Here is a 19775-nt window from a genome sequence, read left to right as displayed (position 1 = left end):
TACTCACCAAGGACGACAGGCTTCTCTGAAGGCTGCCCAGTAGAAATATGTGCTGTATCTCATTTCAACACAGGCCAACATGTAGCCTACAGGATAGCAGAATATAGGTTTTATTGGACACATGAAGGACGAAGCAACATCCCTTTCATCACTAAAATGGCTCCTTATTTCATAAGGCAAGTAAGTAAGCTGAGCAGAGTTAGCAGCAGCTGTGTGATTTTAATTATACAATTTCTTTTGTTATAACCTCAGTAGTAGGCCCAAGTGGGATGTGAGTAAGCAGTCATTAAAATAGCTGTGATGCAGTAATTCATATCTCAGAGGGACTATTTTCAGCCACCTAAGCAGCAGCTAATTTAACCAAGTCTGTAACTTTGTTGGTCTAGTTGTTGATTTAGCTAAGTTTAGCATAATAATATGTTAAAATTTAAATTTGCAAAGCATAAACATAGCAAATTATCCAGCTGATGCATATTGTATGCTATTTGCAAATTTCACACATTAGCACATTAGCTTCCAAAAGTGGCTTGTTAACCTCATGTTGATGTCAGTCTTTGTTGCAACCCTGCTTGTTGGGCTGCAACATGAAAAAGCACCCACACTAGTTAAAAGTTTAGCTGTAACAAAAATGGAAAAGGCAGCAAAACGGGTGAGCTCCCTAATTAGGACAAAAAAAAACAAAACAAAAAAAAACGCACTGCTCCCTTACATCCCCTCTAGCGCTACAGCTGCAAGGCTAGTGGGGATGTAAGGGGGCAAAACAGAGTTGAAACATATAAAAACACATCCGAAGACCATGAGAATTGTATGCTAACCTGCCAATGCCAGATACATCAGTGTCAGTTAATAAAATGCATTAATCACTTTCTTCACAAGTCGATTTTTATTGAATTTCTTATTGAAGAACCTATTTTTATTAATTTACTATTTTGCTTTTGTGTATCTATATTTAAGCATTAGATTATTATAAAAAAAGTCCCTTAATATTTGATTATTAACATATAAACTCTAACCCTTAAAACCTTTCGCTTAAGGAAGTTTGTTGCACTTATTTTGGGTTCTTCAGTTACTCAATGCAATTTGCTATTCCTCCACTGGGAATTACTGGAGGAGTACTGGATATTGACTAATTTACAATATTTTCTTTCCCCAACAACTCAATTTAAACTAATAATTAGCTAATTTGATTTGGACATGGTTATTACATGAAGAGATATGTATTTATGTCTTTCACTTTTGTATTTTTAAAATAACAGAAAACCAAACAAAAATGCCTGGACCAAGGTTGTTTTAACCACAGCATGGTGGGACAGAGTAATGAGGTCCCTGATGTCATGTAGGCAGCTATTAGGTGGCGTCAGAGTTAGAACAATAACAGACTAATAAAGCCTTTCAGTGTGCAAGTAAATAAAACTTTTTTCCTGGTTTAAGCTGGGACAGCAAAGGAGGATAAAGTCCCTTTATTTTTTAAGGTTTCTCAGGCCAAGAACCATATTTTTTTCTCCATTGCCTGGGCACTGTTTCCCCCAAGAATTTGTTTTGCTAGTTTGGAAACAGCAACGGTGCTCACTTTTTCCATTGAACCCATTTTGTCCTACCTTTTCACAAATCCCTGGGCTTAGGACACAGCTTTGAAATGTTATTCAAATATACTAAAATGATGTTGTAGTCCTCATCAACAAACCTATGACTTGTTGCAGCCCTGTAGCCAACCAGCTTTCTTGAGTCATTGTTTTTCATTACTTGATTCAAGAAAAGAATAAGCATGTGGATCATGTCTATGATAATATGTATAAACTTGCAGCTTGACTAAGTTTTCTGTTGCACGTGACAATCTTCTGTTTATTGTAACAGTAAAATCACATATGCATTATCAGTGTCTGTGAAATCACTGGATGTTATCACAGTTGACAAAAATCTTTCTACTGTTCAGAGCTGCAGCAGTTCCATGGAGTTCGGCGGTTTGAGCTGGAGCGTTCCTGCTGCTTCAGCGCCCTGCTGCTGGATGAAGAGAGGGGCCGACTCTTTGTGGGAGCCAAAAACTTCCTGCTGTCACTCTCTTTAGATAACATCGCCAAACAAGAACAGAAGGTAAACTTGTATATCTGTAAAATATGTAGGAATGGGAGAACCTTCTTAAGCCATACTTATTTCCTAAGGCTGACATTTAAACTAACTAAGCAGTCTGTTTTAATAGAATATTGTGTTTGAAATTCTAAATAAATATAGATTTATTTCGTTTTTAATACACTGTTTGATGTGGTCAAGGGTTGTGCCTGAGCAGCACTGCTGTGTTTAATTAAGAAAATGATCTGTGGTTATTTCACTTGGTTAGCTCTGGTATTACGAGTGTTATGAGCTGAAAAACAAGAATTAGCAACTTAACCTCATTTGAGAATTTTTGGGATCAAGTGGACGTTGTGCATGTACAACTCTTCAACACGATTGTGGCTAAAAAGAACATTGATTTCTGTCAATAGTTGCAGTCAGCATAAAGCATTAGTGCAATCTAACAATGCCAGGACAAATTCGGTTTAAAAAAGTGTTTTTATATCATGAGGTTGCTTTTATTACTTTGTTTTGTGTCGCAAAGTAGATTAAAAGGTTATACTGGCAATAGATAAAAGGATGGAAATGGGCCTTATTTACAACTGGTGCCATATTGTTTGATTTCTAAGAATCATTTATTACTTCCCTTATCAAATCCAGGGCATAAGTGGTCCATAAGTTTGTATTCATGTGGACTTAAATGAAGGGAAGAAAGATAAATATTCAGAAGTGTGGACATGTTTTACAATTGTGCCTCTTGCACATATGAAACTACTCAAATGTGTGATCTCGGGGGATAAGAAAGAGAAATGTGGGACTGATAGAAAAGGTAGAAAATCACAGAACTGGATAGAGATAAAAAGAAAACAGTGGTCCAAAAAGGGTCGTCATTTATTTCTAAAAGGCAGCCTATGATTGAAGCCTTTTCCCTTACAGCAAGTATTAGTTTTAATCTACTTTTTAAAAGCACAAGATGTAGACATGTAATCACTTAAACCCTACAGCATTCCTGCATACAGTCCCATAATTTTCAGAGGCACACTTACGCAGCCCTGAAAATACACTAGCAAGCACAATACACTGCAAACACTTGCAAACTCCTTCAGAATGTGTAAAGACACAGAGAAAACTATAGATATACAAGCAAAAAAGAGCCTGTTAGTAACCTCTGACCACAGCTGTTGGGAGTAAAAAAACATATTTAATGTTCTGTAACCTCTGATGGTTTGAGGTGTATAGGCGAGTTTGCTTTATGACCCGGGTGTGCAGATTTACTGTAGTTCGAGCTGTTTATCTAGTGTGGCTGAGTGTGGGTGGGATGAAGATGTTAAATTGGTGGAGAAATAAGTAGATGAAAACGTGCAGTGACAGGAAGTGAGCTTGTATCTAAATTAAAACCTTTCCTGATTATGAAGAAGCCTTGCATCTTGTTCAAGTTAATCACATTCATCAGAAGTTTAAAAACATTTAAATTATGACTAAAAGTACCAGGATCATCATATCTTTGACTGCCATGTTTCAGATCCAGTGGCCTGCACCTGTTGACTGGAGAGAAGAGTGCAACTGGGCTGGCAAAGATATCACTGTAAGTGTCCTTATTACCTTTCATCTCATTTTAAGTTATTCCACCAGGTTTTCATCCACACTTTAGGTGCTAAAAAATTCTGGCACCGGTACATCTATTAGTTCATTCTGGAACTGATGAAGACTAGGTGATGCAGAAGTATAATGCAGTAAAATATTCTCACAAGAAAATAATAAAGCTGCTCTCATTATTAGCATGAGCAGTAATATTTCCCCTCAACTTCTTTTCTGCAAAACTATACAAAAAAGTATAAATCATTAACTAATTAGACCCTGCATAGTTATTACAGAGACCCTTTATTAGCTTTCAGGCTTCACCCTCTGTAGAGAGAAAAAAAGAGGCTCTTCTTAGTCGAGGTAACTGTCCACCCCTACCCAGCCTGACACAATGCTACCTTTTAATCCACTGGAGTCATGGGAGTCATCACAAGACAGAATTCGCATATATAAACGGATAACATGTAATAGTAGGTGCAGCATTTCCTGCTTTTTGACCTGCCATGTGGTGAAATCACTGTTTCAAAATCTAGTTATTTTAAACCCCATGTGACGGAAATGTACACAGTTACACGCAACATCAAAGCCAGTTGTTTGGTCTCTGCACAGCAGCTCACAATCAGCATTTGAATGTGGTAATATAACTTACTTTAGGGGAAATACCTGCTGGTTGATAAATATGATCTTAATTCATCCATTTAAGAAAACATGGATTACTTAATATAGTTGATGTTTCATTCTTAAGATGATATTCTTGATTAGTTTAATTAAAAGTCAGGCTTGTTCTGACATTGGTACTTAACAGCTTTGAGAATACTAAATATCAGTCTTAAGTTAGTTTTACAGCTGACTGTGGATCCAAGCACGAATAAATGTAATACAATAAGTACAATAATTATGCAGACAAAATAGGTCAAAGGCAAGAGATATTTGATTTGTGTTAGATCATGCTTCGGTAACTTTATTAACAGCAAGGCCATGGCCGTGGTAATAAAGGTATATTATGGCTAGGAACAACAGAGTGTGACAGTTTTCCAAGAACTTTAGGTAATCTGCAGATTTGACTTGAACCTTTTTGACTAAGAATAAATGCGATGCAAATTTCACAGAACATTTTGTCCAAACACACACCAACCTTTTCAATCCCATGGTCTTTTTTTATTTTTGGCTGCCATCATGCACCGAAACATAAAGACTTTTCATGTTGTTCTACTATAACACATGCACTTCCCAGGAATAGGGTGAATTAAAGTGTCATGTAATGATAATCTGTCTAAATTCAGGCTCTGCTTTACTGACAGACAAGTAATAGCTACCAAAAGTTCATAGACCACCCGGCATTTTATCACACACAACTTTAAAAATATGTGTGTTAGTGTGTGTTTAAAATTGTTTTTTTTTTTTTTTTTTTTTTTTTTTTGTCTTTTTCTGTGCACAGTAGTAATCCCACCAGACTTACCACATATTTTTTTCATTCATTATTCATGTAATATATACAGAAAATATCCAGTGTGTGTTTGCATGTGTGTGTCTGTGTGTAAAACAAACCCGTCATCAGTGTGATTACACAGCTGCAGCAGACAGACAACGAGCTCCATTCATACAAAAATCCAGGCTCCAGTTTCATCTGACCAGGAGATTGTCTGTATGTGTGTGTTCAGGTTTCTTTGTGTATGTGTCATGTTTGTGTGTGTTTGAAAGCGAGAGTAACATTGGAGATGGTGATTGGCAAAAGGCATTAGTAAAATTACTCTGGGGGAAGGAGGGAGGGGGATGGAAAGAAAAAGATAAGAAAATAGGTTTTGGGGACTTTTGAGGACAAATGTTGGATGGAAACGTCTTCCTCCTTGGCTACTCATTCCTGCTTTTTATGGCTTTTGAAGAGTTTTTAATCAATATTTTTATTCTTTGTTAATGCTTTTACATTTCTGTTTTACACTATCATTTACCTCCTCTGACATTAATATTGTGTAATAATCTCAAATAGTTGTATTTGTTTTATAAGTACAGACGTCGTATTGTAGACACAAGCAAAGTGTTTGGGTAATGGTTTATGGTGTTAATGTCAATAATTCTCCTATATTGTGTGATGCACTGTCAATACATTCTGTCAATACATTGTGTTACTACACTATAGAAAATTTCTCAGAATACTTACCTGACACAGCACAGTAACTCTTGACATTCGAGTTTTCTGCCGTGCTCCACTGTGTAAACTTCTCAGGTGGGAATACTGTGAGGTATAAATGCCCTTTCAGTAATGACTCATTCTTCAACAGATATCGAGACTGAATGAAACAGTTACAGAGACATGAAAAGATGGATGTCTATTACAGTCATTGCAGGTATATATATATATATATATATATATATATATATATATATTAATGTCTTTACAATCAATAGATAAACATTTACACAAAGATCTAACATCAAACAGTTCAATGCTTTATTTTGCATGGTTGAAATAAGTTTATGACACTAATATTGCAGCAAATTTTAACATTATTAGTCTTGAACCTGAACTGGTAGTAGAGATCAATAATTATACTCTCATTTCAGCATATATGCTTGTTTACAACATAAATAGTTTCACCTTTTCTCATTGAAAATCATAATAAGCCTGCATATTCCAATACATAAAGGTAAGGTCAGGTATAATCAAAAAATTGTAAATTTATGAAATCCTTAAGACTTCAACCAGGTTTTGTACCTTAGCAAGTACCTTTGGTATCTACAGGCTATTCAAATGGGATTCGTGGTACAGCAGGACACAAAATGATGAGTCATACTAGTGTAGAATGTCACATGTGAGCATGTGCATTACTTCTTTTGCAGTTTTTTCCATTTCTGTAATGTTTCTTTTCTTTTTTTCTTTTTTCCTTTCTTTTCTTGAAATTTTTCATATTGAATTTCTATCTTTAATGTTGTATACATGCAGGGCCGTTGAATATACAATGTAATATAATGGCTGCTAACATGTTTAGTGTTTGGTTTCAGCATTGCATGAATTTAAATATGTTAACTGCAGTGTTGGTAGCCACAAAAAATTAGTTTTCTTAACAAATGAGACACTCAAGACAAGCACAATCACACATCCATAAACAGAGACCAGCAGCGGCAGTAAATTGTTGACACGTTTCTCAGACACTCAGTCTGACTCAGGACTCTGAGGCTTTACTGTGAACAGTCATGTGTGAGTGATTGTGTGTTTATGCTGCTTTGTTAGCACCTACTTTTTAACTCTCTAAGAGCTATTGACAAACATAACGTAGGAATTAATTAAACAATGAGATTTTGATTCAAAATAATCTTTTAAAAAAAATTTCTGGTGTAAAAGAACCATTTATAAAGTTAGACTCACCGAGTAATTATTGAATATCAAAACTTTACAATCTGCAACCAGAAAATCCGTCATTAAAATCTAGTTGCCTTCTAGAAAAAGATAAGTGTTGAAGCAAAGTATTGGGGGGTTTTTAGAATCTAAAACTGTACTCATCACAGACCATCAGTATGTGTTTATGCACAGTAGAAACCAAACATAACTTCTATATTAAAATGTTAGACTCTTTAACAAACTAACAGAAAATTGGAAAAAAAAACAGAGTTGCTGCTGCTGCTGCTGCTCAATCACCGCCATTCGACCCAATACTGGTTTGTCAAGACTGAAGTGGCTTAACAGACAGATGGGAGGCTGCACACATCTCTAAATGCTCAAGCCTCAGTTTCTGGTCCTAACTTGGACCAACATTTAGTATTTCTTATGTTTATAATTATACAAATATGTGATAATTTATTGATTTATGTATGTAGTCACCTGAGGTATTAAGGTGATATTTTGCTTAAGTAATATCATTTATCTCATTTCCCATCTAAGCTTTGTATTTTCCTTAAAAGTCTAAAACTTTTACCGTGGCAACAGTTTTTGATAAGTATCAAACCAAAGCTGTGGACAAACAGAAGCATGACCTGCTAAATTATTATTTAATGTGATCAAAAAGTCACAACAAAATTTATCCCCAGGTATACAGCACATTGCATACCAGCTCAGACTGATAGCTGACAAAACACACATCTTATGTTGCCATCCATAGAAAAATGTGTGACTTGAAATCTATTCTGTATCCACTTTCTAATGCCTAACCACATTTGTCAAACTGACCATTTTGTAATGCACTAACACTTATGTCATGCTACTGTGTAGGAGGAGTTGAACTAAATAGAAAACTTTGAATTCTTATAGCAAACTATAACTATTAAATAAATAAATATAAAGCAGATTTTTTTAATTATTGTGGAACTAAAATGAAATGAAAAGAATCTTTATTAATTACAGAGGGAATTTACAATAAGGATTAAGAAAAAAGGAAATCTGGAAAAAAATATAAGAAATATGAAATTTAGTCCCTGTGCAGTTTATAGAAAGTCATATTCCAGAAGTTTGTCCATTCCAGGAGAAACATACATATGTTAGCACCACTATGTTGTCCTGATCAGCAAAAGCTATTAAAAACATTCCAGGGCTATTACACTGTGCTGTGCTGTGTATCTAAGGGACACAGAATTTACTTTGCACCACTACTCCAGCCCAGTCAAACCCATTTACACATTAACTTTATTAAAGCTTCCTGGATTATCAGGACTCATCTGGAAATTAAATGGTAGATGTAAGGAAAAAAATGCAGAAACAAGTAAAAAAAGAATTAAACCTTTACAAATGCTTTTCTTTGATTGATTACTAAAACAAAATAGCCTGCATACTAAGTATACTTCCATAACAGCATACATATTACTTAATAATAATACATAATAAAACATTCATTCATTGTGTAAACCTTGCTGCTTTTGGACAGATAGTAGAGGGACAGAACAGAAAAAAAGCTAGATAATAGCTGACATGACAAATTGGTCAATCAGGTTAATAATCTCTAGAAAGACAAGAGCGTAAAGAAGAAAAAGACATCGACAACAGAACAAAAGACATGATGCAGAAACCGAAAGCTCAGGCCACAGTGAGGTCAATCTCTGCTTTTTTGCTTACTGTTTCAACTAATGTGTCAGTGGTAGGTCAAAGGTTGGTCAGTGAACCCTTCAACATCCCACCATTACCATCACACACATACACACACACACTGAGGAAATGTAATTACTGTCATAATTCACCTCCCTTGTTGCTTTCAGATCTTTTCAAAGTCTTTCAAGCATTTTTTGAGTACCCTCCTGTTCTCTTTCTCTTTTGTCACATCAAAGAACTGCTGCTTTCCTGACTGCCTCACCGTTTGATGCTCCCTGACACATGCACACCCACAAACACACACACACAATCAAACACATAGAGGGGTTAACATACAACAGGAGATAAATGGAAGAGGTCGAGGCTTCAGACAAACACAGAATTATAAGGATGATAACGGAAACATTTCACTGTCATGTTCTAGTAGAGGAATATGTGTAATGCTGGTGATGTTTGAGTGAATGTGTTTAAAGATGTGTGTTTAAGTAAAACCTTAAAATAATGTGTACCCCTGTCTTTCATAGCCTCATGTGTTTGCCAGCCAATTAAGAAGCCAGTGGACTGGACTAAAACCTAAAACCTAAGTATTAACACAACAACTTCCTCTTTAATTCCCTGGTGAGCTTTAAGTGTTGAAAGGCTGGTCTTTGTTGCAGACCAATAAAGATTTTTGCGCATATTTGTGTTTGTTTTGTTTTTTTTAAGGCTGAATGAAAACCTAAACCACAATAAAAAATCTGGGCTGTAATTATAAAACATAAACTGTTGTTATAAAAAGTGATGATTGAGAATTAAATGTCAAACGTAGTCATGAGAAAGTGTCTATAAGGTAGGTTTTTGGAAACCTGATGCACTAAAATATAATATATGACATAATACAACTGTAAATGCAACAGAATTTGTCCAATATGAAATAGTGCTACTTTTTTGTCATTTTATCCTAAAATTCACTTTGCTTCCCCAGGCCATGTCAAACAGAAAATTTTTTTTTATATTATTTAATTAATTATATAATCTAAAGAACATGTCAAGCAACTGTTGGTTTCTGGTGTGCAGAAACTGAAGTGATCATTACAGCCACACACATTCCTACTGACACATACTGCTGGTGTGCATGGGCGAGTGTTTTCAGCCAGGACACAAAGGGTGTCACAACAGTGTGCTGGAAGTGGAGCTGGAAATTTAACTGTTGTCATAGCCAAAAAGAGTGTGAGGAACTATGTGAGGAATGTACATCACTAAACCAAAGAACAGAGAGTCCAAGCTTAGGAGGCTACAGCTCAGAGCATACAAGTGAATTCTTCATATGCAGCCTGTGAAGTGGGATTAACTTCATACACGGAGGGACAAAAGATAAAGAACATCATCTAAATTCTCACTTGTGGTTAAAATGACACTGTTTTTTTGTGTGTGTATGTGTGTGTGTGTGTCTCTTTCAGTCTGACTGTGTGAACTATGTGAAGATTGTGCACCACTATAACCGCACCCACCTGTATGCCTGTGGAACTGGAGCCTTCCATCCCACCTGTGCTTTTGTGGAAGTGGGACACAGGATGGAGGTGAGCAACATACAAACCCAAACAACTCAAACACAATTTATTTTGACAGGTTTTAAGATCATTTAAAAAAGAACATGTGTAAGAACACAACAAACAGCAAGGCAGAACCTCAGAGCATGTACTTGTTAGCTAAATGTTAGCTTCTGGTATTTACCTGGTCATGCTTGCAAAATATAGCATAAAAAAAACTGGCAAAAGCCAAGTTGTACAGACCATGAGATGAAACATGATCACACCTTAAAACCCTTTTTGTCCTATCTTTGCTTTCATTCAGGACCACGTGTTCAGGATTGACCCCTCTAAGGTGGAAGATGGGAAAGGGAAGAGCCCGTACGATCCTCGACATAACGCTGCATCTGTGCTCGTCGGTAACTAAACGCCATGCTCATTACCACAAGCTGATTATTTATTAAGGTTTAAACTTGGCTCATGTGAGAAATAAACACTGACTGTAGAGTTTCTTGGCTATACTTTAGGTAATCTGATCGATAAACTTTATACCACTGATTAATTCTATCTCTCCAAGGTGATGAGCTATATGCAGGTGTGGCCACAGACTTAATGGGACGGGACTTCACTATCTTCAGGAGTCTGGGAAAACGTCCCTCTATTCGCACTGAGCAACACGATTCACGCTGGCTCAATGGTGTGTGCATTTTTCAGTTTGTATGTCAGATAAAGTACCAGTCAACTCAGCAGAATTTGCATCAGAGTTGTCTAAATAGCTCAAGTTACTGAGATAGTAACAAGCTTGTGAAGAACTATTGGACAAGTTGTTAAGGAAATCCATTTCATTTGGATACAATGTGTAAAACAAGGGAAACATCTATAACCTGCAGGGCAAAGGCCTTCACATCAGCTTCTGTAGGAAATGATATGAAGAGCTCTGTTTTACATTAATAAAAATAAATAAATACCATTTTTTACCTTTTGTTTGGCCAGAATTTTGTAATGACTGAAAGTGTTTCTTCTTTCATTTTGCCATCCAGAACCAAAGTTTGTTGGTTCCTTTTGGGTCCCTGAAAGTGAAAACCCTGACGATGACAAGATCTTTTTCTTCTTCCGGGAGACAGCTGTTGAGGCTCAAGGGTTGGGAAAGTCCACCTACTCTCGTATTGGACAGCTTTGTAGGGTGAGAGAATGTTTTAATAATTAAGTCCAATAATTTGAATAATTTTGATAAAAAAAAAACACGAGTGAAATATAAAAAAAAATCTTTAGCTGGTGAAATCTCCAAGGGGCAAATCTATAACAAACTGAAACCATATTTCTCGTGGAACTACTGTTTTGTGTGGACTCAGAATGACATGGGCGGTCAGCGAAGTTTGGTGAACAAGTGGACAACATTCCTCAAGACCCGCCTGATTTGCTCAGTGCCAGGAGCTGATGGCAGTGACACATACTTCGATGAGCTACGTAAGTTTTCAGTCTGCACAGTCACCCGCACAAATACTTTTAACAGCTCATTAGTAGCACAAACAATCCCAGGTAAAGTATAAGCTAAAGACTGCCGGAAACTCAAACCATCATCTGTGTTATTATTGTTTTACAGTGTTTCTGCAGACGTCCTTGTGCTCTAAGAACTTTACTATCAATGTCATTATGAAAATGAAAGGAAAAGGATCTTAACCTTCATATTTTCCCGTCTTTTCAATATTGTCCATTCAAAACCTTCAGGCAGATGTTTTTCAAATGCAGGAAAAAACCTATACAAAGAGTTAAAATACAAGCTGATTTTCCATCTTTACTTCTGGATTTTTACCCAGAAGCACATTGTGCTGGTGAAAATGGAGACGATGTGGAGTAAGACATAATAAATAAACCAGAATTTCTGACCTCAATTGTCGATTTCCTTTCAGTCCCACATTCCTTCAGACTCTAAGAAACTATGAGTAAGGGATTCATTGGTTGGGGATTCTGGTTTGAACTGAGGGTAGTATTTATGCCGTGGGTTCAAAGTAACTTCCAGGCTTGTTTCTGGTGAATCTTGACATAAAACAATAATGTGTTTAAATGAGGTGGAATGCAGAAATTATGATAAGTTGATAAATCAGCCTAGGGAAAATTATTTTAAAATAAGGACATAACATCACTCTGAACTCACATGGAGTATTCCACAATCACCTGGAGACAGTTTGCCTGAACCATGTTACCCAGAAACCACTTAAAAGTTTATATTAATCGTGTCAAGTCTTCAGCTAAATTAATCCTTCACAAACCCTATTATTTGCACATTGCTTTGTAATTGCAAGTGGCAGTGTTCCCATCATGCCTCTGAGCATTGTGAAAAGGAGAATACAGTTGTTTTTTTTTTCTTTTTTGGCATTGAATAAAATAAAAACACCTAAAAACACATGGCTAAGAGTAATAACTCAACTAAGTTTGCTAAGTTGTTGAAAGCAAAGCAATTCGTCGACTTAAATTGGTGAAGTTACAGTTGGCCTATTTGCAACAAGTCCCCGCATTCACTGCCACATTCACTTTCCTCCTGAAGCTCAGCAAAAGCTAGTTTTATTTGTCTTTTGGTGGCTTTACACTTCTCTGCAACAATTATGGAAAATAATGGACACTTAAGCACTAAATCAAAGTTGCTACGATGAGACAATCACCTTATTAAAAATGAAATGTGAATTGTAAAGCATCAGTCAGGGCCTTAGAGAGGTTTTTTATCATTGCATGTTAACTTGATAAATGCAGGTACCTACACTGGTAGACAAAAGGAAAATGAGTGCCTATATTTCATATGAAAACTGTTTTGCTTTCTTTACCTCAGTGTAAGGACTTGGCCTTCCTTAAAGGCGTCATTACTCAGATTTAAAAGGACTGTAGAACTTTATTATGCAACATGTCTCAAACCTGCAGTCATGTGGTTTGCCCAGCAGCTGCAGGGGTTTAATCTCTAAAGATATTTCTGATAGATCTGTCTGATCATAACTGTGGGCTATAAGATGATCTGGCTTTGTGCTTATCCCATGACAGAGTGAAAGGGTAACTAAGTGGAAAACTTTGTCCAAACTCTAACCCCACCTTATGCTCCATCTGTCAGTCACACTCCTTCATACAAGTAATGAATGTCTTATCTCGACAATGAGTTTGTGACCATACCTGAACCCAACAAAGAAATGAAATGGAAAAAGAACAACTTTATTAATCCTGTAATGGAAAAACTAAATTTGAATTAAATTAAAATTTAAATGTATAAAATAAAATTAATATATATTTATATTTATCATTATATAAGATTATTAATAGTAATGCAGGGATGGTACCATTTTACCATCATTAATATTAACATTTTATTTAAGTAACAATTTAGAAACATTACTGAAACATTTTGTTGTTGTTATTATTATTATTATTATTATTATTATTATTATTATTGTTATTATTATTTACAACCGATTTGTTTATGAATTAATTAATTTGTTTCATAAAAGTTTCAAACAAGATGGGACGATTTAAAAGTGAATTACTTCCCTCTTTTTGGATTCAAGATAACTGTAGAACAAATATTTAGGACTTCTGTTTGTTAAAGTTATTTTACCAAATGCTGCATGGAGCTGTAGTGGCTTCTTTGTTCCTCGTCACGGCCTTTAGTAATTGGTTAAATTTCTCTTTAAAGTGGTTAGTCATGTCCATAGGGCTTTGTTTATCTATCTTCTAACCTTTGACCTCCAGACTACTGCCACCTGACCTGAGTGTGTGTTCGTATATGTGTGTCCGTCCTTAGGGGATGTGTTCCTGCTGCAAACGAGGGACAGAAAGAACCCTTTGGTTTACACAGTCTTCTCTACTTCCAGGTCAGAGTCAATTCATATTATGCATGTTTGTTTATGCACATGTGTGTGAGTGTGTCATATCTATGTGTGCAAGAAAGACTGAAAGGAGAGAAAACAAAGTGCATGCATGTCATGTGTGTATTTGTTGTCTCTAACCCTGGTTGCCTTTTCTCCCAGTAGCAGTGTATTCAAAGGCTCAGCTGTGTGTCTTTACTCCATGAATGACATCCGGAGGGCCTTCCTGGGGCCCTTTGCTCACAAAGAGGGGCCCAACTACCAGTGGGTCCCCTTCCAGGGCAAAGTCCCCTATCCCCGCCCAGGCATGGTATGTCTATAATCACAATGGTACATCCACAGAAAAGTGTTAAAAATATAACTTGCAATAGTATTTAGACAGAATTATGATGGTTATAGCCATGTACTGGTCTGATTCTATTTCTATTAGCAATAAATCACTGAGAAAATATATGGTTTTACTAAAATAAATTCATAATTTGCCACGTAATACTTCTATTTTATTAGTAACTGCTTCACCACTCAGTGTTGGACCTCATTTTCTTCTAAAACTACCCCACAGTCCATCTAATCAATATTACAGCTCTTACATTCTGCTAAGCACCCAAGCATAGCGTCAGCAGGATTTGTGATGCTGAGCTTCAGCTTTCACTGCAACAGCAGAACAATTCCCACTGTATAGTGCAGAATAGTAATTGTATTTGGCCTCCACTAAATCCTCCCTCACCCCATCATCACCTCAGCGGGGTGTAAAATTACAGCAGAACAAATCAAATTCAAGACAGATCGTGCTTACAAGGGAAATTAGGCAAAACTGCTAATTAATTAGATTTTGATTTTAAATGCACAAACCAAATCAAACCTTATGAGCAAACTGTAACAACAGTGGTACACCAAGTTTTATTAAATAAAAATGCTTCAGTTAATTCAGTGAAAAAGTAATGTATTTACATGTATGTAGCAGATGGTGCTACAGTTGATTTTAATATTCAGAAAAATCAGGACTGGAATTTGAATTTAAAAAGGGGGGCTGGACTCTGACCTGGAGTAAATCTCTTTCAACTCTCTGAAACCCATCACACTATAATCGCCTCACTGTGGCCTGCTTGGAGTATTTCAAGCCAACTGAACTGCTGATGAGTCAAACATTTCATACCAGTGTACATGTAGCTACAGAGCAAAAGAACATTTATCTGCTAATTTCAGTCAGTATGAAATGGATGAGTCCAAACACAGTAGGGAGTGCCTGAGAGAAGCATGAACTCAAGATAAGATTTAGGATTTTATCTTATCAAGTTACATGTGTCCCTACTTAAGTTTTAAACTAATTTTGTACCACAACAAAGCAAAGTACATAAGTTAATTTTATTTCCTTTATTTCACTTTCCTCCATCAGTGTCCTAGCAAGACGTTTGGCAGCTTTGAGTCCACAAAGGGTTTCCCAGATGATGTGATCCAATTTGCTCGGCACCACCCTCTGATGTACAATCCAGTCTACCCCATGAGCCGAAGGCCCATCTTTGTTAGAACTAATGTGGACTACAGCTTCACACAGATCGCCGTGGACAGAGTCAATGCAGCTGATGGACAGTACGATGTCATGTTCATTGGCACAGGTGAATGATTAGTCTTTTTTATCTTTAAATTTTGCTGTTACAATGATAAAAAGATAATTAAAGACTAAGTATCTGTTACTTCAGATAAAGGGACAGTACTAAAGGTGATCAATGTCCCCAAGGAGAGCTGGAACAACATGGAGGAACTTTTACTGGAAGAGTTGGAGGTTTTCAAGGTAACAATAGTGTGATGATCATTTCTTTTTAGATAAAAGTACTATTGAACTGTGCAACATACATGGAACAATACACCAAGTGCATGCAATATGAATAGTTTGATTCTAATGTAGATCTACTGATTGCTGCCATTACATAATTTGCTGCATCTGTGCTGTTTTTAAGGATGCTTCATCGATCATCAACATGCAGATCTCTTCAAAACGGGTATGTTTGCTTTTACATTCTTTTTAAAAAGAATACTGATCTTTGCAGTACTACATTAGTTTAAAAAACATTTTAATTCCTGATCTGGATGTGTACATCTACATGGAAATGGAGGGAAAAATGTTGGACACTCAACAAAATCAGAAATGTTACATAAAGTACATAAAATATCACCTGAAAGCATCATAAACTGCAGAAGTTGCCCAAATCCCAGAGAGCTGGGTGATAAGATTTATGACAGATAACAGGTCAAGCTGTTTCTAACTTTAATAAGAGCACATTCCTTAAGCCATCTTTATACTTTGTGTGTTTTTCACAGCAACAGCTGTATGTCGGCTCTGACACAGGCATTGCCCAAGTTCCCCTTCACCGCTGCAGTGTGTATGGGAAGGCCTGCGCTGAGTGCTGCCTGGCCAGAGACCCGTACTGCGCCTGGGATGGAACATCCTGTACTCGCTACCTGCCAAACACAAAGAGGTCTGTGGCCCATATAGTATGATAAACGCGATACTTTCTTGATGGAAAACAAATGAAGGAACAAAAGAGAATAAATACTAAGTTATAAAAATTTTTTCAGACGTTTCCGCCGCCAGGATGTAAGAAACGGAGACCCCAACACCCTCTGCTCTGGAGGTAAAACTGCACCACCATTATACAGTGTAAAATACAAACTTAAAAATTTTCTGGTATGCAGATTTGAAACCATTGTTTTTTTTCATTAAAAGCAAACCACATAACCTGAGGTGACTACAATTGGTTTTGAAGGCTGACAGCTGCAGATGCATATTCACATAACAGAAACAAAGCTGTATTCTGATCCTGTTCTGACTAACAGAAACTGCTGGCATCTAACATCTTACTGTCCCCATGCCAAAACCTTCAAAATAACCCCTTCTTCCTTCATCCCCGGTGACCTCCATCCTCCCAGACCACAATACCAGCATTCTGCTCCTATCTGTCTCTCTGCCACAAGGCTAAATCAGGCTAATCACTCAAAATGAAGGCGCTCCTGAGTAATACGATTACATCATGTGGTATGCAAGTCGAGTTGTGTCAAACTAATGAAGGTCAGAGTAGCGGTTGTGAGTGGCTTTGGCCCAAAGTGCTGATCAGTCTGTTTGGCACTTTGTGCACCATTGTTTCCTCTGTAAGCCATTTACCTTTTAAATTCTTTGAGCGCTTTTAGCTGAGGTTGAGATTTAGGACACATTTACTGATATCATTATTTTATCATATTGGCAGCCTCGATTACTAAATGCTGGAAGGACAATAAGTTTTTGTTTGAAATAATTAAACCTGACCAGATGTTCAGATCAACAAACTACAGCGCTGATACATATTCAAACAGGATGCCATCTTAATGACTCGTTCCGAAATTCCTCATTAGCCACTCATGATTATTTAGATCAAGATTTTGTGCAAACAAATACCATGGGACAAATTTCTTACTCCTTACTGATTAAAGAGAATTTAAATTTTCCTTTACTTTTTATAAGTCTCTCCTTCATAATTTGTGTATTTGCCTGATTCTGTCCTGTTCAGTCTTACCATTTCCTGCTGTCCCCACCCTGGTCAGGTCCGGTATTTTCATTAGTGTGGACTTCATCAGATGATGCACGCTCATTATGTTTTTGTCTCTGCTGCCCCCCACAGACCACCATAAGCACCGTGTGGCAGAGAAGAAGCTGTATGGAGTTGAGGGAAGTAGCACTTTCCTGGAGTGCATCCCCAAATCTCTGCAGGCCAAAGTCACCTGGACGTTTCAGAAACATCCACAGAACCCACGAGAAGAGGTGAGAAGGACGGAGGTCTGAGGTTTCGAAAACGTTTTTCATCTTATCACATAATGAAATCTATTTTTCATATTCAATTAGTGTTAATAAAGACAAGACAAGGACACTGTTATAAGCTTGGCGACGTCACTCCTTCTCCATTCATTTCTTATGGAACTTGCACGATGAGGAGAAAATCTCTTGTCCTCCTCCTGCCAAGCGACAGGCGACATTCGTGCCTGTGAAATTTTGTGCTCGTTAACGTAGATGTGCACACAGGGTCTTGCAACACAAGAAAGATGAAAAATGCTCAACTTCAACACTGGACAATATCAAGGAAACACCTGGAGCAGATAAAAACCTAACATACCAAAATACTGTCAGTAAAAATGTAAATGTGACTTATTACACTTGGTAAGGATGAGTCTGAGTTTAATCCTGCTGCAGACTTCAGAGGAGGGCTCGAATTACACCAGGCCTTTTGGGGAGCTTTATTTTTGTATGCGCACGTGCATGTATATTAGTGCATGTAGCATGGTCAAAAATATGGATACTGCCAAAGAAAAACTGCTGCTACTACATGTTGCTTGTTTAGTGAGAAACAGAGATAAAAAGTTCTTTAACAACCACACAAAAAAAAAAGCATATCAAGTGGCTGCTGCATGGACGCTCACAGCACAAAACAAATAATTCTGCTTTCAGCGGTGCTGGAGGAAACAAAACGGATCACCTGTGTCATTTGGAGGATTGAATTAATTAAATTAAATTAATGATTAAACACACAATGCCAACAAATTAATCTTATTCTTATCAAATCTCTCCAATCTTATCCTATTCTAGTCAATGACTGTGCATCAAATATTGTGATAACTTTCAGAACATAATGCGTCCTTTAAGGTATCGCAAGATAAATGTTACATATGCAAATAGATTTAATATACAGACGCACATACTAAACAACTTGTAATTATCTTTAGAGATAAGTTTTCTCAGCACCGAAAGAGCACAAACAGGAACAAATTCTAAATATGATGATTTAGTACCACTATAAAGTAGCTGTGAAATAAATTTAAATTATATAAATTAACATATAAATTAAATTAGTATATACATTAAAATAAAAGGGGCTACTTCCTGGATGGGAGGGCCCGTAGTGTTGGGTCTGATGATAATTATCTTATGATGGAGATGATTTTCAAGATGTTTTATAGAGGCTAAACGGCCAGCAATCAGAACCAGAAAGCTTCAAATTCAAGCTGCACTTGCATTATTACCATTAAGCAGGATCATTACAGAACCAGCACAAGATGCCTTTTGTCTTTTACAACCCTTGTTGGTGCCAAAATGTTTGCATTTATCAGGATCAAAATCATCTTTACACATGAGTGGCAATGCAAAACTGGCAAATATATCATTGTGCAAAAAGCTAAAATTGTGCTAATAAACATTTTTTGGTGGTTAACCTCTAGGTTCGTCTAGATGAACGTGTCCTCCAGACAGACAGAGGCCTCCTGATCCGTCGTGTCTTAAAGCGAGATATCGGCGTCTACCAGTGCCATGCTATGGAGCACGGCTTCACCCAAACTTTACTAAGCATCACCTTAGAAGTTTTACCTTCAACACCCTCCTCCATCTCCAAACTACCTGCTGATGCACCTCCCCGATTAGATCCCCGCAGTGGAGGCTCGTCTTCAATGACCAATCAAAAGCTGTGGTACAGGGACTTCATGCAGTTGGTGGACCACCCTAACCTGAGCACCGTTGATCAGATTTGTGAGCAAGTTTGGGCACGCAAGAATGCTGGTGTTGACCAGGGGGATAAGAATTTCTCTGCTCCAGGGAAGGACATTCTGCCTGTGGGACCTGCTGCCCGCCCAGCTAATAAGAAGTGGAAGCATCTCCAAGAGATCAGAAAGGGGAGAAACCGCAGGACCCACGATGGGAAACCAAACCCTCGGGCACCACGCAGTGCAGGGGAGTAATAATGTAGAAAAAGAAACGGAGGG

At 37.1% G+C, this 19775-nt stretch overlaps 1 protein-coding gene across 2 annotated transcripts in view; it reads left to right on the top strand.

Annotated features, from left to right (window-relative positions):
• The window catches only part of sema3b (sema domain, immunoglobulin domain (Ig), short basic domain, secreted, (semaphorin) 3B), an 84328-nt gene that overhangs the window by 61438 nt on the left and 3115 nt on the right, over window positions 1-19775 (top strand). For both annotated transcript variants that reach the window (XM_042004448.1, XM_042004449.1), the window contains exons 3-18: window positions 1934-2091; window positions 3572-3634; window positions 10084-10203; window positions 10478-10571; window positions 10730-10849; window positions 11193-11335; window positions 11505-11619; window positions 13934-14003; window positions 14163-14307; window positions 15394-15613; window positions 15698-15789; window positions 15956-15997; window positions 16317-16474; window positions 16575-16630; window positions 17651-17790; window positions 19239-19775. The exon at window positions 19239-19775 is cut by the window's right edge and continues 3115 nt beyond it. In XM_042004448.1, coding sequence (XP_041860382.1) covers window positions 1934-2091; window positions 3572-3634; window positions 10084-10203; window positions 10478-10571; window positions 10730-10849; window positions 11193-11335; window positions 11505-11619; window positions 13934-14003; window positions 14163-14307; window positions 15394-15613; window positions 15698-15789; window positions 15956-15997; window positions 16317-16474; window positions 16575-16630; window positions 17651-17790; window positions 19239-19751 — 2249 coding nt within the window. In that variant the 3' untranslated portion in view covers window positions 19752-19775. The remainder of the gene's footprint in view (window positions 1-1933; window positions 2092-3571; window positions 3635-10083; window positions 10204-10477; window positions 10572-10729; window positions 10850-11192; window positions 11336-11504; window positions 11620-13933; window positions 14004-14162; window positions 14308-15393; window positions 15614-15697; window positions 15790-15955; window positions 15998-16316; window positions 16475-16574; window positions 16631-17650; window positions 17791-19238) is intronic.

The sequence above is a fragment of the Melanotaenia boesemani genome, chromosome 13 (genome assembly GCF_017639745.1).
Source record: "Melanotaenia boesemani isolate fMelBoe1 chromosome 13, fMelBoe1.pri, whole genome shotgun sequence".
Lineage (NCBI taxonomy): Eukaryota > Metazoa > Chordata > Actinopteri > Atheriniformes > Melanotaeniidae > Melanotaenia > Melanotaenia boesemani.
The sequence above is the reverse complement of the archived record's forward strand: the minus strand, read 5'-3'. Positions and strand labels throughout refer to the sequence as shown.